A 15,098-nucleotide genomic window follows, 5' to 3' on the forward strand; every position below is an offset into this window, starting at 1 on the left:
AGAATCTCTTCCCTCAGCCACAATGCTATTCTACCCATACCAGGAACTGCATTTCTGTCCCTTTTTCTCTCACTTAAACTCAGAATTACCTCTTCATATCTAGATCACTAGCCTAAATTTTGCTACCTTTGCTGCCAATCTCTTTCATATATAATTTATCCAGATACCCCCACAGACAACTAGACCATCTTATGACAGAACCACTTTCACCTTGCCAATCCCCTTGCTCAAAAGGCTGTTAGCAGATTCCCGCCCAAGTTCAAACTCCCTGGCCTGACATTCATGATCTTCCACAGTCTGGCTGTTTACACTTAGCCAACTCATAATAATGATGAAAAGCTAACAGGCCTATAGTACTTACTCCATACCAACTGCCATTCTAAAAGAGCTTGTACATACATTACCTCATTTAATCCTAAAATGAAGTCTATGAGGAAACGAGGTAAAGAGAAATCAACTTGCCCAAGTGGTAGAACTCTTATGTAATTTAAATCCAAGCAGGCTGACTCTAGAATCCATTCTTATATCCATTACTTATTTTCACTAACTCCCCAACATGAAGTCTCCAATAGAGAAAGATCTGTTTCATTCATTCATTCATTCATTCATTCATTCACTCACTCACCCCAATACTGACTAAACACATTTTCTGACCATAGTGGGGATACCAAGTTAAATATATTCCCACTCTTGAAGTATTCATGGTTTAGTAAGAAACAACAAAACATTCATTTATGATTGTAAGTACCACGAGAGAATGCTGTAGAAGCATATAGAAAAAGGCCTCTGAAATAAAGTGGTGGTAGGTAGTACGAAGGGCTGTTAGGTAAGGCATCTGAGAGGGTATGATTCTCAATAGGTAAAAGGAACATCTTTTGTAAAGGCACAAAACCATGAGACAATCTGATATACTCACTGAGGGGACTATGAGTATTACAGTGCAGTATGGCTGTATAAAGGGTGTGCATGAGGGGCTGGAAGGAGGTCAGGGAGATGACTAGAGACCAAATCAAGAGGGTTTTAGGAGGGCTTTGTGTGCTATACCAAGGAATTCCCTTCTTCTAGAATGCCTCCCTGGCCCGTACCAGAAACTTAGCTTGCAAAGCCCTTCCCCAGTTTCAAAACCTCTTCTTTGAGGTAATCTCTGATCATCCCAAACAGAATTCAGCTCCTTAAAAGGCACTAAGAGTAATTTTCACACCTTTACTTAATTTACGTTTATATAAAACAGTAGAACCCCCTTTTTCAAATTACAGCTTACACTGTATTGGGATATACATAAGAGAGAGAAGTTCTGGTCAAAGAAGATTGCCAAAGATTTAAATATTATTTAAATACGATGTAATGACTACACTACGTGAGCATGTATTTAAATAGAAAGTAGTATGAACTTTGAAGTTAGAGGATATGAGTTTGAATTGTCTCCTCCATTTACTGTCTGTATTATCCTGAGTCACTTAATGAGAACCTCATTTTCTTCATCTATAAAATGATGAAAATATCACCTGTTGAACAGGGCTATTGGGCAGATTACATTACACATTGTATACGGAAGCAACTAACAAAGCAGATGCTTAATAGCGCTCTAAGCTATAAGATATGGGATTAGAAGCTAACGGGATATTGATAGCGAGAGAACCAGAAAATTCACCTCCAAAGGCTCCTAAGCACATTACACACATAAAATAACTTTTAGCTGTTAATGCTAGGTGAACTTGATTCTTTTTTTTTTTTTTTTTTTTTTTTTTGAGACGGAGTCTCGCTCTGCCGCCCAGGCTGGAGTGCAGTGGCCGGATCTCAGCTCACTGCAGGCTCCGCCTCCCGGGTTCACGCAATTCTCCTGCCTCAGCCTCCCCAGTAGCTGGGACTACAGGCGCCCGCCATCTCGCCCGGCTAGTTTTTTGTATTTTTTAGTACAGACGGGGTTTCACCGTGTCAGCCAGGATGGTCTCGATCTCCTGACCTCGTGATCCGCCCGCCTCGGCCTCCCAAAGTGCTGGGATTACAGGCTTGAGCCACCGCGCCCGGCCTAGGTGAACTTGATTCTAGTGAAGATCACTCTTTAGGACAAAAAAAATATTAGTGGGTGAAGATTAAGATAATATTATTTCATAAAGAGGACAAGAAAAATTTCTAATCAACCAAATTACAATACTGGTGGGTGGCTGAGAACTTGAGTGTACTCAGCTGAGTCACCCCCTCAGGGCTTCATATGAGAGCAAAGGATGGATCTGGTCCTTCTCATCTGAGAGGTTTTCACACACAAAAAAGGTAAGTGATATCCGCAAGGGTTTTTCTCTGGCCTAATATTTTCTTTCATCCTAAATCATGTCAACTGTGTAACCTGTGGAAGTAGCTTATCATTGAGTTGGGATAAGAGGGATTTAAGAGGGGGCTGGGATACTGCCAAGGATAAAGATCAAAGGTTACTCAATCCCCACTGAGACAAAGGTAGGATCCTATCAGCCTGCAGGTCTAAGTGTTGAGGCTCTAAGTCAAACTGCTATTTTTTTTTTCTTTTTTTTTTTTTGGTTTTTTCAATGTTTATTTTATGTACAAAGAACTATCATGGTTTTTCATTGAGTAGATGCTTTGGATAATCCTTTGAAGGAAGATCATTTAGTCCAACTTAATGAAACCGATATCCTTCGCGTACTGACGGAAACACTGGCGGCACATATTGAGGCCATTATTTCCGGATCAGACTGTGCCGGTTTGAACACATGCGACAAGAGCGAGAACCCTGGCCGAATTTTCGCGGGTGGCTCCAGTACAGCTGCTGGTGACCCATCTTGCTCTCAGAAGTGCAACAAGGTAAAAGGAAGGAGACCAAACTGCTATTAGTTGCAGGGTGACCTGGGGTGTCAGCACCTACCTGCTGGGCCAGCTTTGCAGCTGCTGCAGCCAAACCTGTCTCAATAGAGGCTACCCGGGTCCCCTCACGCACAGGGCGGTCTTGCTTCGGCAGAGTTGGGGTCACACGGGCTGCAGGGGAAACAGGATGAGAAGGTGTCACTAAGACACTTATCTGAATGCTAGCCATATTCCCTACCTACAAGCTCTCCAAAGGTGGTCTCATTGGTCTTCCTGCTTCCAGCTTTTTATGAAGCCAGATTTTGCTTGCCATCACATAAGAAACTAATTCACAAATGCTCAAAGCACACACTGATTAAACGGTAAAAGTGAACCTCCCAGAGCGGGGGAAAAAAGTGAACCTCCTTTGCCTGGGCATGATGGTTAATGCTTGTAATCCCAATGCTCTGGGAGGCTGAGGTGGGACCCTGTCACTACAAAAATTTAAAAAGTTAGCCAGGTGTGGTGGCATGCACCTGTAGTCCCAGCTACTTGGGAGGCTGAAGTGGGAGGACTGCTTGAACCCAGGAGTTTGAGGTTACAGTGAGCTACGATTGTACCACTGCACTCTAGCCTGGGCAACAGAGTGAGACTCTGTCTCTAAAAAATAAAACAATAAGCCAGGCCAGGTGCAGTAGCTCACACCTGTAATCCCAGCATTTTGGGAGGCTGAGGCAGGTGGATCACTTATGGCCAGGAGTTCGAGACCAGCCTGGCCAACATGGCAAAACTTCATCTCTACTAAAAATACAAAAATTATCCGGGCATGGTGGTGTACACCTGTAGTCCCAGCTACTCAGGAGGCTGAGGCATGAGAACTGCTTGAGCCTGGAAGGCAGAGATTGCAGTGAGCAGAGACTGCATCACTGCACTCCAGCCTCGGCAACAGAGTGAAACTCTGTCTTAAATAATAATAATAATAAAATAAATCAATAATAAAAATAAAAAGTTAATCTCCCTGAACTGGCATTTAAGTTTGTCCCATATTCTGCTTCTGGCCCACTTACCTCTCCAACCTTATTTCCACATCCATATTCTCAGCTTCTCCAGACGGATGGCTTCCTTATTATATCTCCAGAGTGTGTATAGCTCATCCTCTCTCCCTATGCTTTCATCCTCACCATCCACACTACCTAGAGTACTATATTCCTTTTTGTCTGCCTATTCAAAACCTACCCATTCTTTAAGGTAAGCTGAAATCAATCTCCTACACAAAACCTCTTTGGTTCCATTGATCTTTTTCCTCTGAACTTATGATCTGTACAAATTACTTGATACATAGCACATACCACCTTGTCTCATTCTCTAATGCTGATGTGTTACTCTGTCTACCAACCAGGCTATGAGTTCCTGAAGAGGATCACCCTCTTGCATGACTCTTTTATAATGCCTTACCAACCTGAAATCAAAAAATACTCATCCCACCATTTCAAAAGGAAGTATGTTTCAGGATAACCAAACAGCCCCAAATGATGAGAGATAGCTCTTCTTTACAGAAGAAAGCCAGCTACTAAATGTAGAAGGAATGACAGAATTAGAAAATCACAAGCTGGCAAGTCCTAATGAAACAACTGATTCTAGGGAATTGGATATTCACACAGCACCAAAATATTACCTCACAGATTACCTGCTCACCTCAAGAAGAAAAAACTTATAATGAGACCAAGAGATTACCACTTTAAGTATGAACTTTACTGTCACTAATAGTGAGAAAGCACAACACAACTTCACGCACCTCTTGATGAGAAGCAATAGGAAATTCACATCACCTGAGTAGTTGTTTTGTTGAAGAGCTAAAATATAGCAAGCCATTCATATTACTTTCAGTGTTTAGGAAACAGGTATAGAAAAACAAGTTAAATGACACCAGAAGAAAACAAGCAGACATTCTACAAGATAAACTGGCTTAGTCTCTTTAAAAAGACAATGTCACAAGTAAGCAGACAAATCTAGAAGGTAGGACAGGACAATTACACCAGTGTCAACAACAGATCAATAGCACAGAACAAAAAAGGGGAGTGTTCTCTAGATTGAGAGGGTTAAAAGGCATGACATTCAAATGCCACATGGACCCTGTTTAGACCCTGATTTAAACAAATCTAATATTAAAAACACCTTTTCATGGTTTGACAATTTAGGAAATTTGATTATGGACTTAGAATCGGATAACAAAGAATTATCAAATTATTGTTAGTTTTGTTACGTATAATAACAGGTTGTAAGGTTTTGTGAGAAAATGTCCATTTTTTAGAAATACATACTGAAAAACTTGGGGGGAAATGGCATAACTGGGGTTTGCTTTCAAGCAAAGAAAAAAATTTTAAAAACAAGATAGTGATAAATGAAGCCAATATGGCAATATATCAATAACTGTTCATTCTCACTGGTGGATATATAGGAGCTCAATCAACTCTTCTTATTTATTTTTTGAGACGGAGTCTTGCTTTGTCACCAAAGACTAGAGTGCAGTGGGGTGATCTCAGCTCACTGCAGCCTCCACCTCCCAGGTTCAAGCGACTCTCCTGCCTCAGCCTCCTGAGTAGCTGGGATTACAGGCATGCACCACCATGCCCGGCTAATTTTTGTACTTTTAGTAGAAATGGGGTTTCACCATGTTGGCCAGGCTGGTCTTGAACTCCTAACCTCAAGTGATCCACCCACCTCAGCCTCCCAAAGTGCTGGGATTACAGGCATGAGCCACCATGCCCAGTCTTACTGTATTTTTAAAGAAAAAAATCTAATGTCACAGAAAAAAGATGTAGTGGTGTTGCTGACCTAGATTTAAACTCCTTGGTTAGCTATTGCTATTATAAAGGAGAATTTCTGGATAAGCAGTATGCAGATTCTAGAACAAGAAATTTGGAAGGCTGAAATTCTTTCTTTAAAGGTAACATTTGTTTAAAACATGATCTGAAGCAAATTTACCAAATGTTGATGCATAATTTTCAGTCATGGATACTTGGATATCTTTTATATTGTTCTCTATAGTTTTGTATGTGTGGTGGTTTTAAAACATGACCCCAAATCCTATGACACCTTTCCTACGGATAGGTGGGTCTGTGCCCCACTCTTGAATCTAAGCAGGCTTATTTGTAACCTATAGAATATGGTATAAATGACACTATATGACTTTTGAGGCTAGGTCAGTAAAGGTAATTTCAGTTTCCACACTGCTTGTTGGAACACTCATGCTTCTAGCAATCTGAACCGCCATGTAAAAAGTTTGATTGCCTTGAGGCTACTGGGCAGTGAGGAAGCTAGTCACATGGAGAGGCCACATGTTGGCACTTTCAGTCTTGTGTGTCCTCCCAGACCAGGCATCAAACATGTAAGTGAAAGAGACTTCAGATAACTCAAACTCTTGGCCAACAAGTCACCCCCAGCCTTCAGTTTTTCCAGCTGAGACCCCAGACTTCGTGCAGTAGAGACAAGTTGTCGCCATTGTGCCATTTCCAAATTCCCGACCCACAGAATACATGAACATAAGAAAATGCTGGTTGTTTTAAGCTGGGGATAAAGGAACCTCCTTGATTAGACCTGGGTTTTGGGAGGGGAAAAAACCTATAAAAGATATTTTGTGTAAACAGTTGGGGAAATTTGGTTATGAATTGGGTATCTGAAGATCTTAGGGAATTATTACTAACTTTGGTAAGTATAAAAAAAAGTAGTGTGGTTACACTGGGGAATGGTGGATGTCCTTAATTTTTTTGAGATGGAGTCTTGCACTGTCACGCAGTGGCGTGATCTCTACTCATTGCAACCTCCACCTCCTGGGTTCGAGTGATTCTTCTGCCTCAGCCTCCCAAGTAGCTGGGATAATAGGCACCCACCACCAGGCCCGGCTGATTTTTTGTATTTTTAGTAGAGATAGGGTTTCACCACGTTGGCCAGGCTAGTCTTGAACTCCTGACCTCAAATGATCCGCCCACCTCGGTGTGCCAAAGTGCTGGGATGACAGGCGTGAACCACCGCACCTGGCCAGATGTCCTTATTCTTAGGAGATACTAAATTATTAAAGGGTAAAATATGTTATGATGACTGTACATTACTTTGAAGTGGCTCAGCAAAAACTGTAGATAGCCAGATAGATATAGAAAGATGAATCAAGCAACTACAGCAAAATGTTACAACTATAGAATCTGGGTATTCAGACTATGGGTATTCACGTGCTATCGCTTCTACTTTTATGGCTCACGCCTGTAATCCCAGCACTTTGAGAGGCTGAGGTGGGCGGATCACCTGAGGTCAGGAGTTCGAGACCAGTCTGACCAACATGGAGAAACCCCGTCTATACTAAAAATACAAAAAATTAGCCGGGCCTGGTGGTGGGTGCCTGTTATCCCAGCTACTTGGGAGGCTGAAGGAGGAGAATCGCTTGAACCCAGGAGGTGGAGGTTGTGGTGAGCTGAGATCGTGCCACTGCACTCCAACCTGGACAAGAGCGAAACGACGTCTCAAAAAATAAAAAAATACAATACAATATAATACAATACGATAAAATAAAATAAAACTGTCAATACACTTTGGGACGCCGAGGTGAGCAGATCACCCGAGGTCAGGAGTTTGAGACCAGGCTGGTCAACATGGTGAAACCCTGTCTCTACTAAAAATACAAAAAAAATTAGCCAGGTGTGGTAGCACGTGCCTGTAATCCCAGCTACTCGGGAAGCTTAGGCAGGAAAATCACTTGAACCTAGAGGGCGGAGGTTGCAGTGAGCTGAGATTGCGTCACTGCACTCCAACCTGGGCGACAGAGTGAGACTCTGTCTCAAAAAATAAAATAAAATAGTCATACTAACAAATTTTAAATAATGAACAAGACTAAGAAATTATAATAACCAAATGCAGTGTGTAATCCTTGAACGGATTCTGGTTTAAGTAAGCCAATTACAAAACATATTTTTGGTGCAACTGGGGGAAATTTGAATAAGTACATGGTACTGGATAATATTAAGAAATAAATACTACTTTGCTTAGATATAATGGTACTGTGGTTATGGAAAAAATATCATTCAATGCATATTTAAGTATTTAAGATGAGATGTTATGATGGGTGATATCAGTAAAAATGGCAAAGTAAGGACCTCTAAGAATTCACTCCCCAATAAAAACAACAAAAAAACTAGCAAAAATTGTCAGGATAAATTTTTTCAGAACTCGAAATTAACAAAAGGCTTGCAGAAACCTGGAAAGCACGTGATTCAAGAAAAACAGCTGAATCTCAGTAAGAACAATGAGCTTCGTGCATTTTAACTTGCCCTAGACACATCTACCTTGCCCCAGCTTAGTGAACGCCTTGAAAAATAGCAGCCCACGTTCCCAGCAATGTAGTGAGCAGAAAGGAGCTAGAGCTTTCTTTCAAAGCCTAGTACTAAAAGCCTCTCCCTCCCTGGGGGGTGTTTTAAAAAATGTTTAAAGGCATGTGCTTAATGTCATAGCTGTTTAAGGTGATGGATAAGAGTTGTGACAAACAACAGATTAACCCAAATGGTTAAAAAAAAAGCTAAGGGGCCGGGCGCGGTGGCTCAAGCCTGTAATCCCAGCACTTTGGGAGGCCGAGACAGGCGGATCACTAGGTCAGGAGATCGAGACCATCCTGGCTAACACGGTGAAACCCCGTCTCTACTAAAAAACACACAAAAAAAACTAGCCGGACGAGGTGGCGGGCGCCTGTAGTCCCAGCTACTCGGGAGGCTGAGGCAGGAGAATGGCGTAAACCCGGGAGGCGGAGCTTGCAGTGAGCTGAGATCCGGCCACTGCAGTCCAGCCTGGGCGACAGAGCCAGACTCCGTCTCAAAAAAAAAAAAAAAAAAAAAAAGCTAAGGAACGAGATGTCCATAAAGAATCTGACAAGTTCTCATACATTTCTGCAAATTAGAAGACCACATGCATGTGTTGGGGCTGTAAGACTTGAGAAGGCCCTAAGCATGCACCTCTGACTTTGAGGTGGTACACAAATAGAAGTGAAGGCTACCACAGAGTTGTAAACTGCCTGGCTGACTGAAGGCATGCTCCAACATGCACACAGAGAGCCCCTCAGCAAGCACTGGGAGACTCACTGGTTCCAGGCATTTCAAGAAAACTGTGCCCAATCATGAGACATCTACTAAGCTAAATGAGTAGAGACATCAGTGGGCACACACACACAAGTTTACAGACTTTACAGAATTAGTTCAGAAAAGCCACTAAACAAAATACAACTACAACAAAAAGAGTGTTCTCTGAGGAGCAGAGAGGAGAAAAATCTGATTTTCAGAGTTGCCACAGCATTTAAAATGTACAGTTTAACAAAAAATTACAAGACATACAAAGAAATAAAGTATAGCCATTCACCAAAAAAAAAAAAAAAAAAAAAAAAAAAAAAAAAAAATCAATCAGTGGAAACTGTCCCTGACTTCCTAGACAAAGTTGGAGTTACTAGACAAGGACTTTAAATCAGCTATTTTAAATGCTTTCAAAGGCTAGAGGAGACCATGTCTAACGAACTACAGGAAAGTATGAGAATGATGTCTCACCAAACAGAGAATACCAATAGAGACAGAAATTATAAAAAGAAACCAAATAGATACTTTGGAGTTGAAAAGTAAAATAACTGAAATGCAAACTGCACTAGAGGGTTTCAACAGCAGATTTGAGCAGGTAGAAGGAAGAATGACTGACTTTGAAGATAAGTCAATTGAGATTATCCAGTCTGATGAGCACACACAAAAAGAGAATCAAGAAAAGTGAACAGAGCCAAAGGGATCTGAAGGACACCCATTCGAAGACATAACAACTAAAAACTTTCCAAATTTGATGAAAAACAATCTATACATTTAAGAGCTCAACAAACTCCAAGGTGGACAAATTTAAAAGGCTACACATCATAACTCAAACCAAAGACAGCAACAGAAATTTTTTTTTTTTTTTTTTTTTTTAAAAGATGGAGTCTTGCTCCATTACCCAGGCTGGAGTGCAGTGGCGCAATCTCAGCTCATTGCAAGCTCCGCCTCCCAGGTTAACGCCATTCTCCTGCCTCAGCCTCCCAAGTAGCTGGGACTACAGGCGGCCGCCACCACGCCCAGGTAATTTTTTTCTATTTTTAGTAGAGATGGGGTTTCACCGTGTTACCCAGGATGGTCTCGATCTCCTGACTGACCTCGTGATCCACCTGCCTTGACCTCCCAAAGTGCTGGGATTACAGGCTTGAGCCACCGTGCCCAGCCGACAACAACAGAATTTTGAAAGCAGCAAGGCAGAAGTTGACTCACAACATAAACTGATTTCTTTATCATCAGAAACCATGGAGGTTAGAAGACAGTGGGAAGACATATTATAAGTGCTAAAAGAAAAACTATCAATCAAGAATTCTAGATCCAGCAAAACTATCCTTCAAAAATGAAGAAATCAAGATATTCCTAGATAAATAAACACAAATAGTTTGACACTAGTAGACCTGTCCTATAAGAAATGCTAAAGGGCCAGGCGTGGTGGCTCATGCCTGTAATCCCAGCACTTTGGGAGGCCGAGGTGGGCGTATCACAAGGTCAAGAGTTCGAGATCAGCCTGGCCAACACAGTGAAACCCGTCTCTACTAAGAATACAAAAAATTAGCCAGGTGTGGTGGCGGGCACCTGTATTCCCAGCTATATGGTAGCCGAGATCATGCCATTGCACTCCAGCCCGGGCGACAGTGCGAGATTCTGTCTCAGGAAAAAAAAAAAAAAAAAAGGAATGTTAAAGGGAAACCTTCAGGTAGAAAGGAAAGGACACTAGACAATTGAGTCTACATGAAGAAATAAAGAGCACTGGTAACTACATAGGTATATTTAAAAGACATTATCAACATATTTTTGTAACTTTTTCTATCTGGATTAACAGACAATTACATAAAGCAATTACTATGTTCATGAACACAATGTACAAAGATGTAATTTGTGACAGTAATAGCATAAAGGAGAAGGGTAATGGAGCTATATAGCAGGTAAGCTTTTGTGTAGTATTGAAATTAAGTGATAACAGGCTGGGTGCAGTGACTCACGCCTGTAATCCCAGCACTTTGGGAGGCTGAGGCGGGAGGATCACGAGGTCAGGAGATGGACATCATCCTGGCTAACACGGTGAAACTCCATCTCTACTAAAAATACAAAAAATTAGCCAGGCATGGTGGCAGGCGCCTGTAGTCCCAGCTACTCAGGAAGCTAAGGCAGAAGAATGTCATGAACCCAGGAGACGCAGCTTGCAGTGAGCTGAGATTGTGCCACTGCACTCCAGCCTGGGTGACAGAGCACGACTCTGTCTCAAAAAAAAAAAAAAAAAAAAGAAAATCAGCAAAAAACTAGAGATGTCGTAACACGTGAGATTTTGCTTGAAATGCCTTGAAAAAAAGAATAAAGCAAATACAGCAAAATGTTCATTATTAAATCTGGGTGACAGATATATATACATAGGTGTCCATGGTAATAACCTCTTGAATTTTATCTATGTTTGAAAACTTTCATAACAAAAATTTTTAAAAGGAAAATATTTACTGACTGTTCTTGTGCTTATGATTATTATAGCACTACAGTATATTCAAATATGTAATAGGCTAATTTCATTTACTTTCTCTATCCCAATATTCTTTAAGCTAATTAGACCTGTTTACTTTTTAAATTACTTTTAGAATGAATTCCCCACAAAATTCCATTAGGATTTTGATTTAGGCTAGTGTTAAATGTATACCTTAATTTGGAAGGAAATGACTCTTTACAACACTCAGTCTTTATAACCAGGCACATGGCAAATCTCTATTTCTTCATGTCGGTTCCACATGATTTTCTTACAATTATTCTTGCATATTTTATATGTTCGTTGCTATTGTCAATAGCATTTCCTTTTCTCAGTACATTAAGGTTATTACTAATATAGTACTTCTTGATTTTTGGATATCTGGTATATATCCAATGATCACCCAATTTACTGAATTCTCTTATCAGTATTAACAGTTTTTAGTTGATTCTCTTTCATTTTCTGAGATTACATAATTATATCATATCTCTATTTTTATTTCTATTTTTTGCAGAGACAGGGTCTTACTACGTGGCCCAAGCTGGTCTTGAACTCCTAGGCTCAAGCAATCCTCCCATCTCACCCTTCCAAAGTGCTAGGATTACAGGCATTAACCACCATGCTCAGCCCCATATCTATATTTTCTATATCGATTATAAAATTATATCTTATCTTTCACTTGTCAAATATTTATTAAACATCTCCTATAAGCCAGGCACTAGGCAAGGTGCTACAGATACAATGATGGCCAAAAGTGAACAGGATTCTCACCCTAATGGCTTACATCATGATTTGGTCTCTTCATTTCTAATAGTTACAGTTCTTATTTCTGCTTCACTTCTAAACACTGGCATGAACTTCTAGAACAACACTAAATAATAGCAGTGTTAGTGGGCACATCAGTCCTATTCCTGATCTTAATGGGAATCCCCTTAGTAGAATGCCTTAGTAGAATGCATCTTTTTTGAGTTAAAAACTCACTTTGAAAATGTGATAAAAATTACTAAAGAAATACACATACATAGATGCATGCATTTACATAAAATTTCAATAGAAATTACATAAAATTTCAATAGAAATTACATAAAATTAATAGGAGATTCAAAGGTCCATGAACACCAACTAATGCAGCTGTGCTCTACAGTTTCATCCTATTGGGTTAAACTCGGTGTTCTTCATTTTAAAGAGCTATCTTTTTAGTTAACTAAAAGCCACTTTTTAAAAGTTTGCAGTTTTTTGGCCAGGCGTGGTAGTTCACACCTGTAATCCCAGCACTTTGGGAGGCTGAGGCAGGCTAATCACTTGAGGTCAGGAGTTCGAGACCAGCCTAGCCAACATGGTGAAACCCCATCTCTACTAAAAATACAAAAATTAGCCAGGCGTGGTGGCGGGTGCTTTTAATCCCAGCTACTTGGGAGGCTGAGGCAGGAGAATCGCTTGAATCTGGGAGGTGGAGGCTGTAGTGAGCTGAGATCAGGCTACTACACTCCAGCCTGGGCAACAGAGTGAGACTCTGCCTCAAAATAAAAAAGTCTGCAGTTTTTCTAAGTCATAAATAGGTAGTGAATAAGTGAAATACCAGCACAAGAGCAAACAGAACTTTGATGGTACAAAATGGATGTGCCTCAAACAACCCATGATATGTATGACTCCGTAGACATGGCAAAGAAAGCATTTTCAGCTTAGTGGGAATGTGATTCTATCACCAACAGTTATCTATTTGGGGGAAAAATCAATTTGTATCTTCTGCTCAGTACCACATATTAAGTAATTCTTTGTAGATCAATACATTAGATATTTAAAAATTATGCTTAAAAAATATAAGGATGTTAATTATCTACTCTCTGAATATGCAATGATCAACACTTGATACTGAAATATTCAGATTTTTCATGTAGAATGAAGAAGAAGTACCATAAGCACCTTATAAGTATAAAATGTGTGTGTGTGTGTATGAAACAAAGGATGACTATTCCCTTATTATATAAAGTGGGCAACCTGAAAAGTTTGAAGAACCACATGGATAAGTGGGCAAAGGATGTAAACACAATTTACAATGGAAGAAATTCTGATGCTAATAAAACATAGAGGATATGCTTAATCAAAAAAATGTAAATTAAATCAATGAGATACTGTTGTTTGCTTACAAATTACCAAAGATCAAAAACTCATGGTAGAAGCCGGGTGTGGTGGCTCACACCTGTAATCCCAACATTTTGGGAGGCCGAGGTGGATCACCTGAGGTCAGGAGTTCGAGACCAACCTGGCCAACATGGCGAAACCCCATCTCTACTAAAAATACAAAAAATTGGCCGGGCGTGGTGACTCATGCCTGTAATCCCAGCACTTTGGGAGGCCAAGGTGGGCGGATCACGAGGTGGAGAGATCGAGACCATCTTGGCCAACATGGTGAAACCCCATCTTTACTAAAAATGCAAAAAAAAAAAAAAAAAATTAGCTGGGTGTGGTGGTGTGTGCCTGTAGTCCCAGCTACTCGGGAGGCTGAGACAGAATTGCTTTAACCCAGGAGGTGGAGGTTGCAGTGGGCCGAGATCTCACCATTGCACTCCAGTCTGGTGACAGAGCGAGACTGTCTCAAAAAACAAACAAACAAACAAAAATTAGCTGGACGTGGTGGCGGGTGCCTGTAATCCTAGCTACTTGTGAGGCTGAGGCAGGAGAACTGCTTGAACCTGGGAGGCAGAGATTGCAGTGAGCCAAGATCACACCATTGCACTCCAGCCTGGGCAACAGACCAAGACTCCGTTTCAAAAAAAAACAAAAAACAAAAAAAAAACCACTCACGGCAGAGACTACTCATTCTCAACCAAGTATCATTCTCTCTTTCCTATTTACTAACAAAAACACTCATTTTGTGAGACAGCAATATGCCTAGATAAAAACTGTATCCCTGGCATCTCTGGCTCATAGTCTTGGCCATCTGACAATTTCAGCCAAAGAGATGTGTAAAAAAAAGGGAACTTAAAACTCCTTGGGGAGAGGGAATGCTCAGCGCTCAGCATGCCTGTCCCTTTTTCCTTTTGCTTTTCTTCTTCCTGACTGCAGCCCAGACCCCAACCCAATGCTGGAGGTGAAGTAGCCATCTTGTGACTCTGAGAGAATAAGCACTCACTAAGGATGCTTGAGACATTACTCATAATCAAATACTACTCCTCACTGGTATGTTCAATGCCTGCATACATTTCATAAATAAGCACTCACACATGGCTGATGGAAGTGTAAATTGGTACAACTTCTCTGGGAAACACTTTTGCAATAAGTATCAATAATCTTTTTTTTTTTTTTTGAGATGAAGTCTTGCTCTGTCGCCCAGGCTGGAGTGCAGTGGCACAATCTCGGCTCACTGCAACCTCCACCTCCCAGGTTCAAGCGATTTTCCTGCCTCAGCCTCCTGAGTAACTGGGACTACAGGCATGTGCCACCACGCCCACCTAATTTTTGTATTTTTAGTAGAGACGGAGTTTCACCATGTTGGCCAGGATGGTCTGGATCTCCTGACCTTGTGATCTGCTCTCCCCGGCCTCCCAAAGTGTTGGGATTACAGGCGTGAGCCACCGTGCCCAGCCCAGATGTATTGTTAAGAGAGAAAAGCAAAGCACATAACAGTGTATAAAATGTTTCCAATTGAGTAAAAGAAGTGGGGGTAAGAAAACATACATGCATTTGCTTGTATATGTGTAAACTGTCTTCTGAGA

At 41.0% G+C, this 15,098-nt stretch overlaps 1 protein-coding gene and 1 pseudogene across 18 annotated transcripts in view; both read right to left on the minus strand.

Annotated features, from left to right (window-relative positions):
* The window catches only part of PHF8 (PHD finger protein 8), a 109,906-nt gene that overhangs the window by 5,238 nt on the left and 89,570 nt on the right, over positions 1-15,098 (minus strand). For 15 of the 18 annotated variants that reach the window (XM_077989073.1, XM_015127505.3, XM_077989074.1 and 12 more), the window contains one exon: positions 2,876-2,985. In XM_077989073.1, the coding sequence (XP_077845199.1) occupies positions 2,876-2,985 (110 nt within the window). Of the gene's footprint in view, positions 1-690; positions 1,483-2,875; positions 2,986-15,098 lie in introns of those variants that run through there. The other 3 variants (XM_077989086.1, XM_077989084.1, XM_077989085.1) reach the window with 1 other exon arrangement.
* LOC114675033 (small ribosomal subunit protein uS14 pseudogene) lies at positions 2,471-2,798 on the minus strand (annotated as a pseudogene).

Source organism: Macaca mulatta, chromosome X (genome assembly GCF_049350105.2).
Source record: "Macaca mulatta isolate MMU2019108-1 chromosome X, T2T-MMU8v2.0, whole genome shotgun sequence".
Taxonomy (NCBI): domain Eukaryota; kingdom Metazoa; phylum Chordata; class Mammalia; order Primates; family Cercopithecidae; genus Macaca; species Macaca mulatta.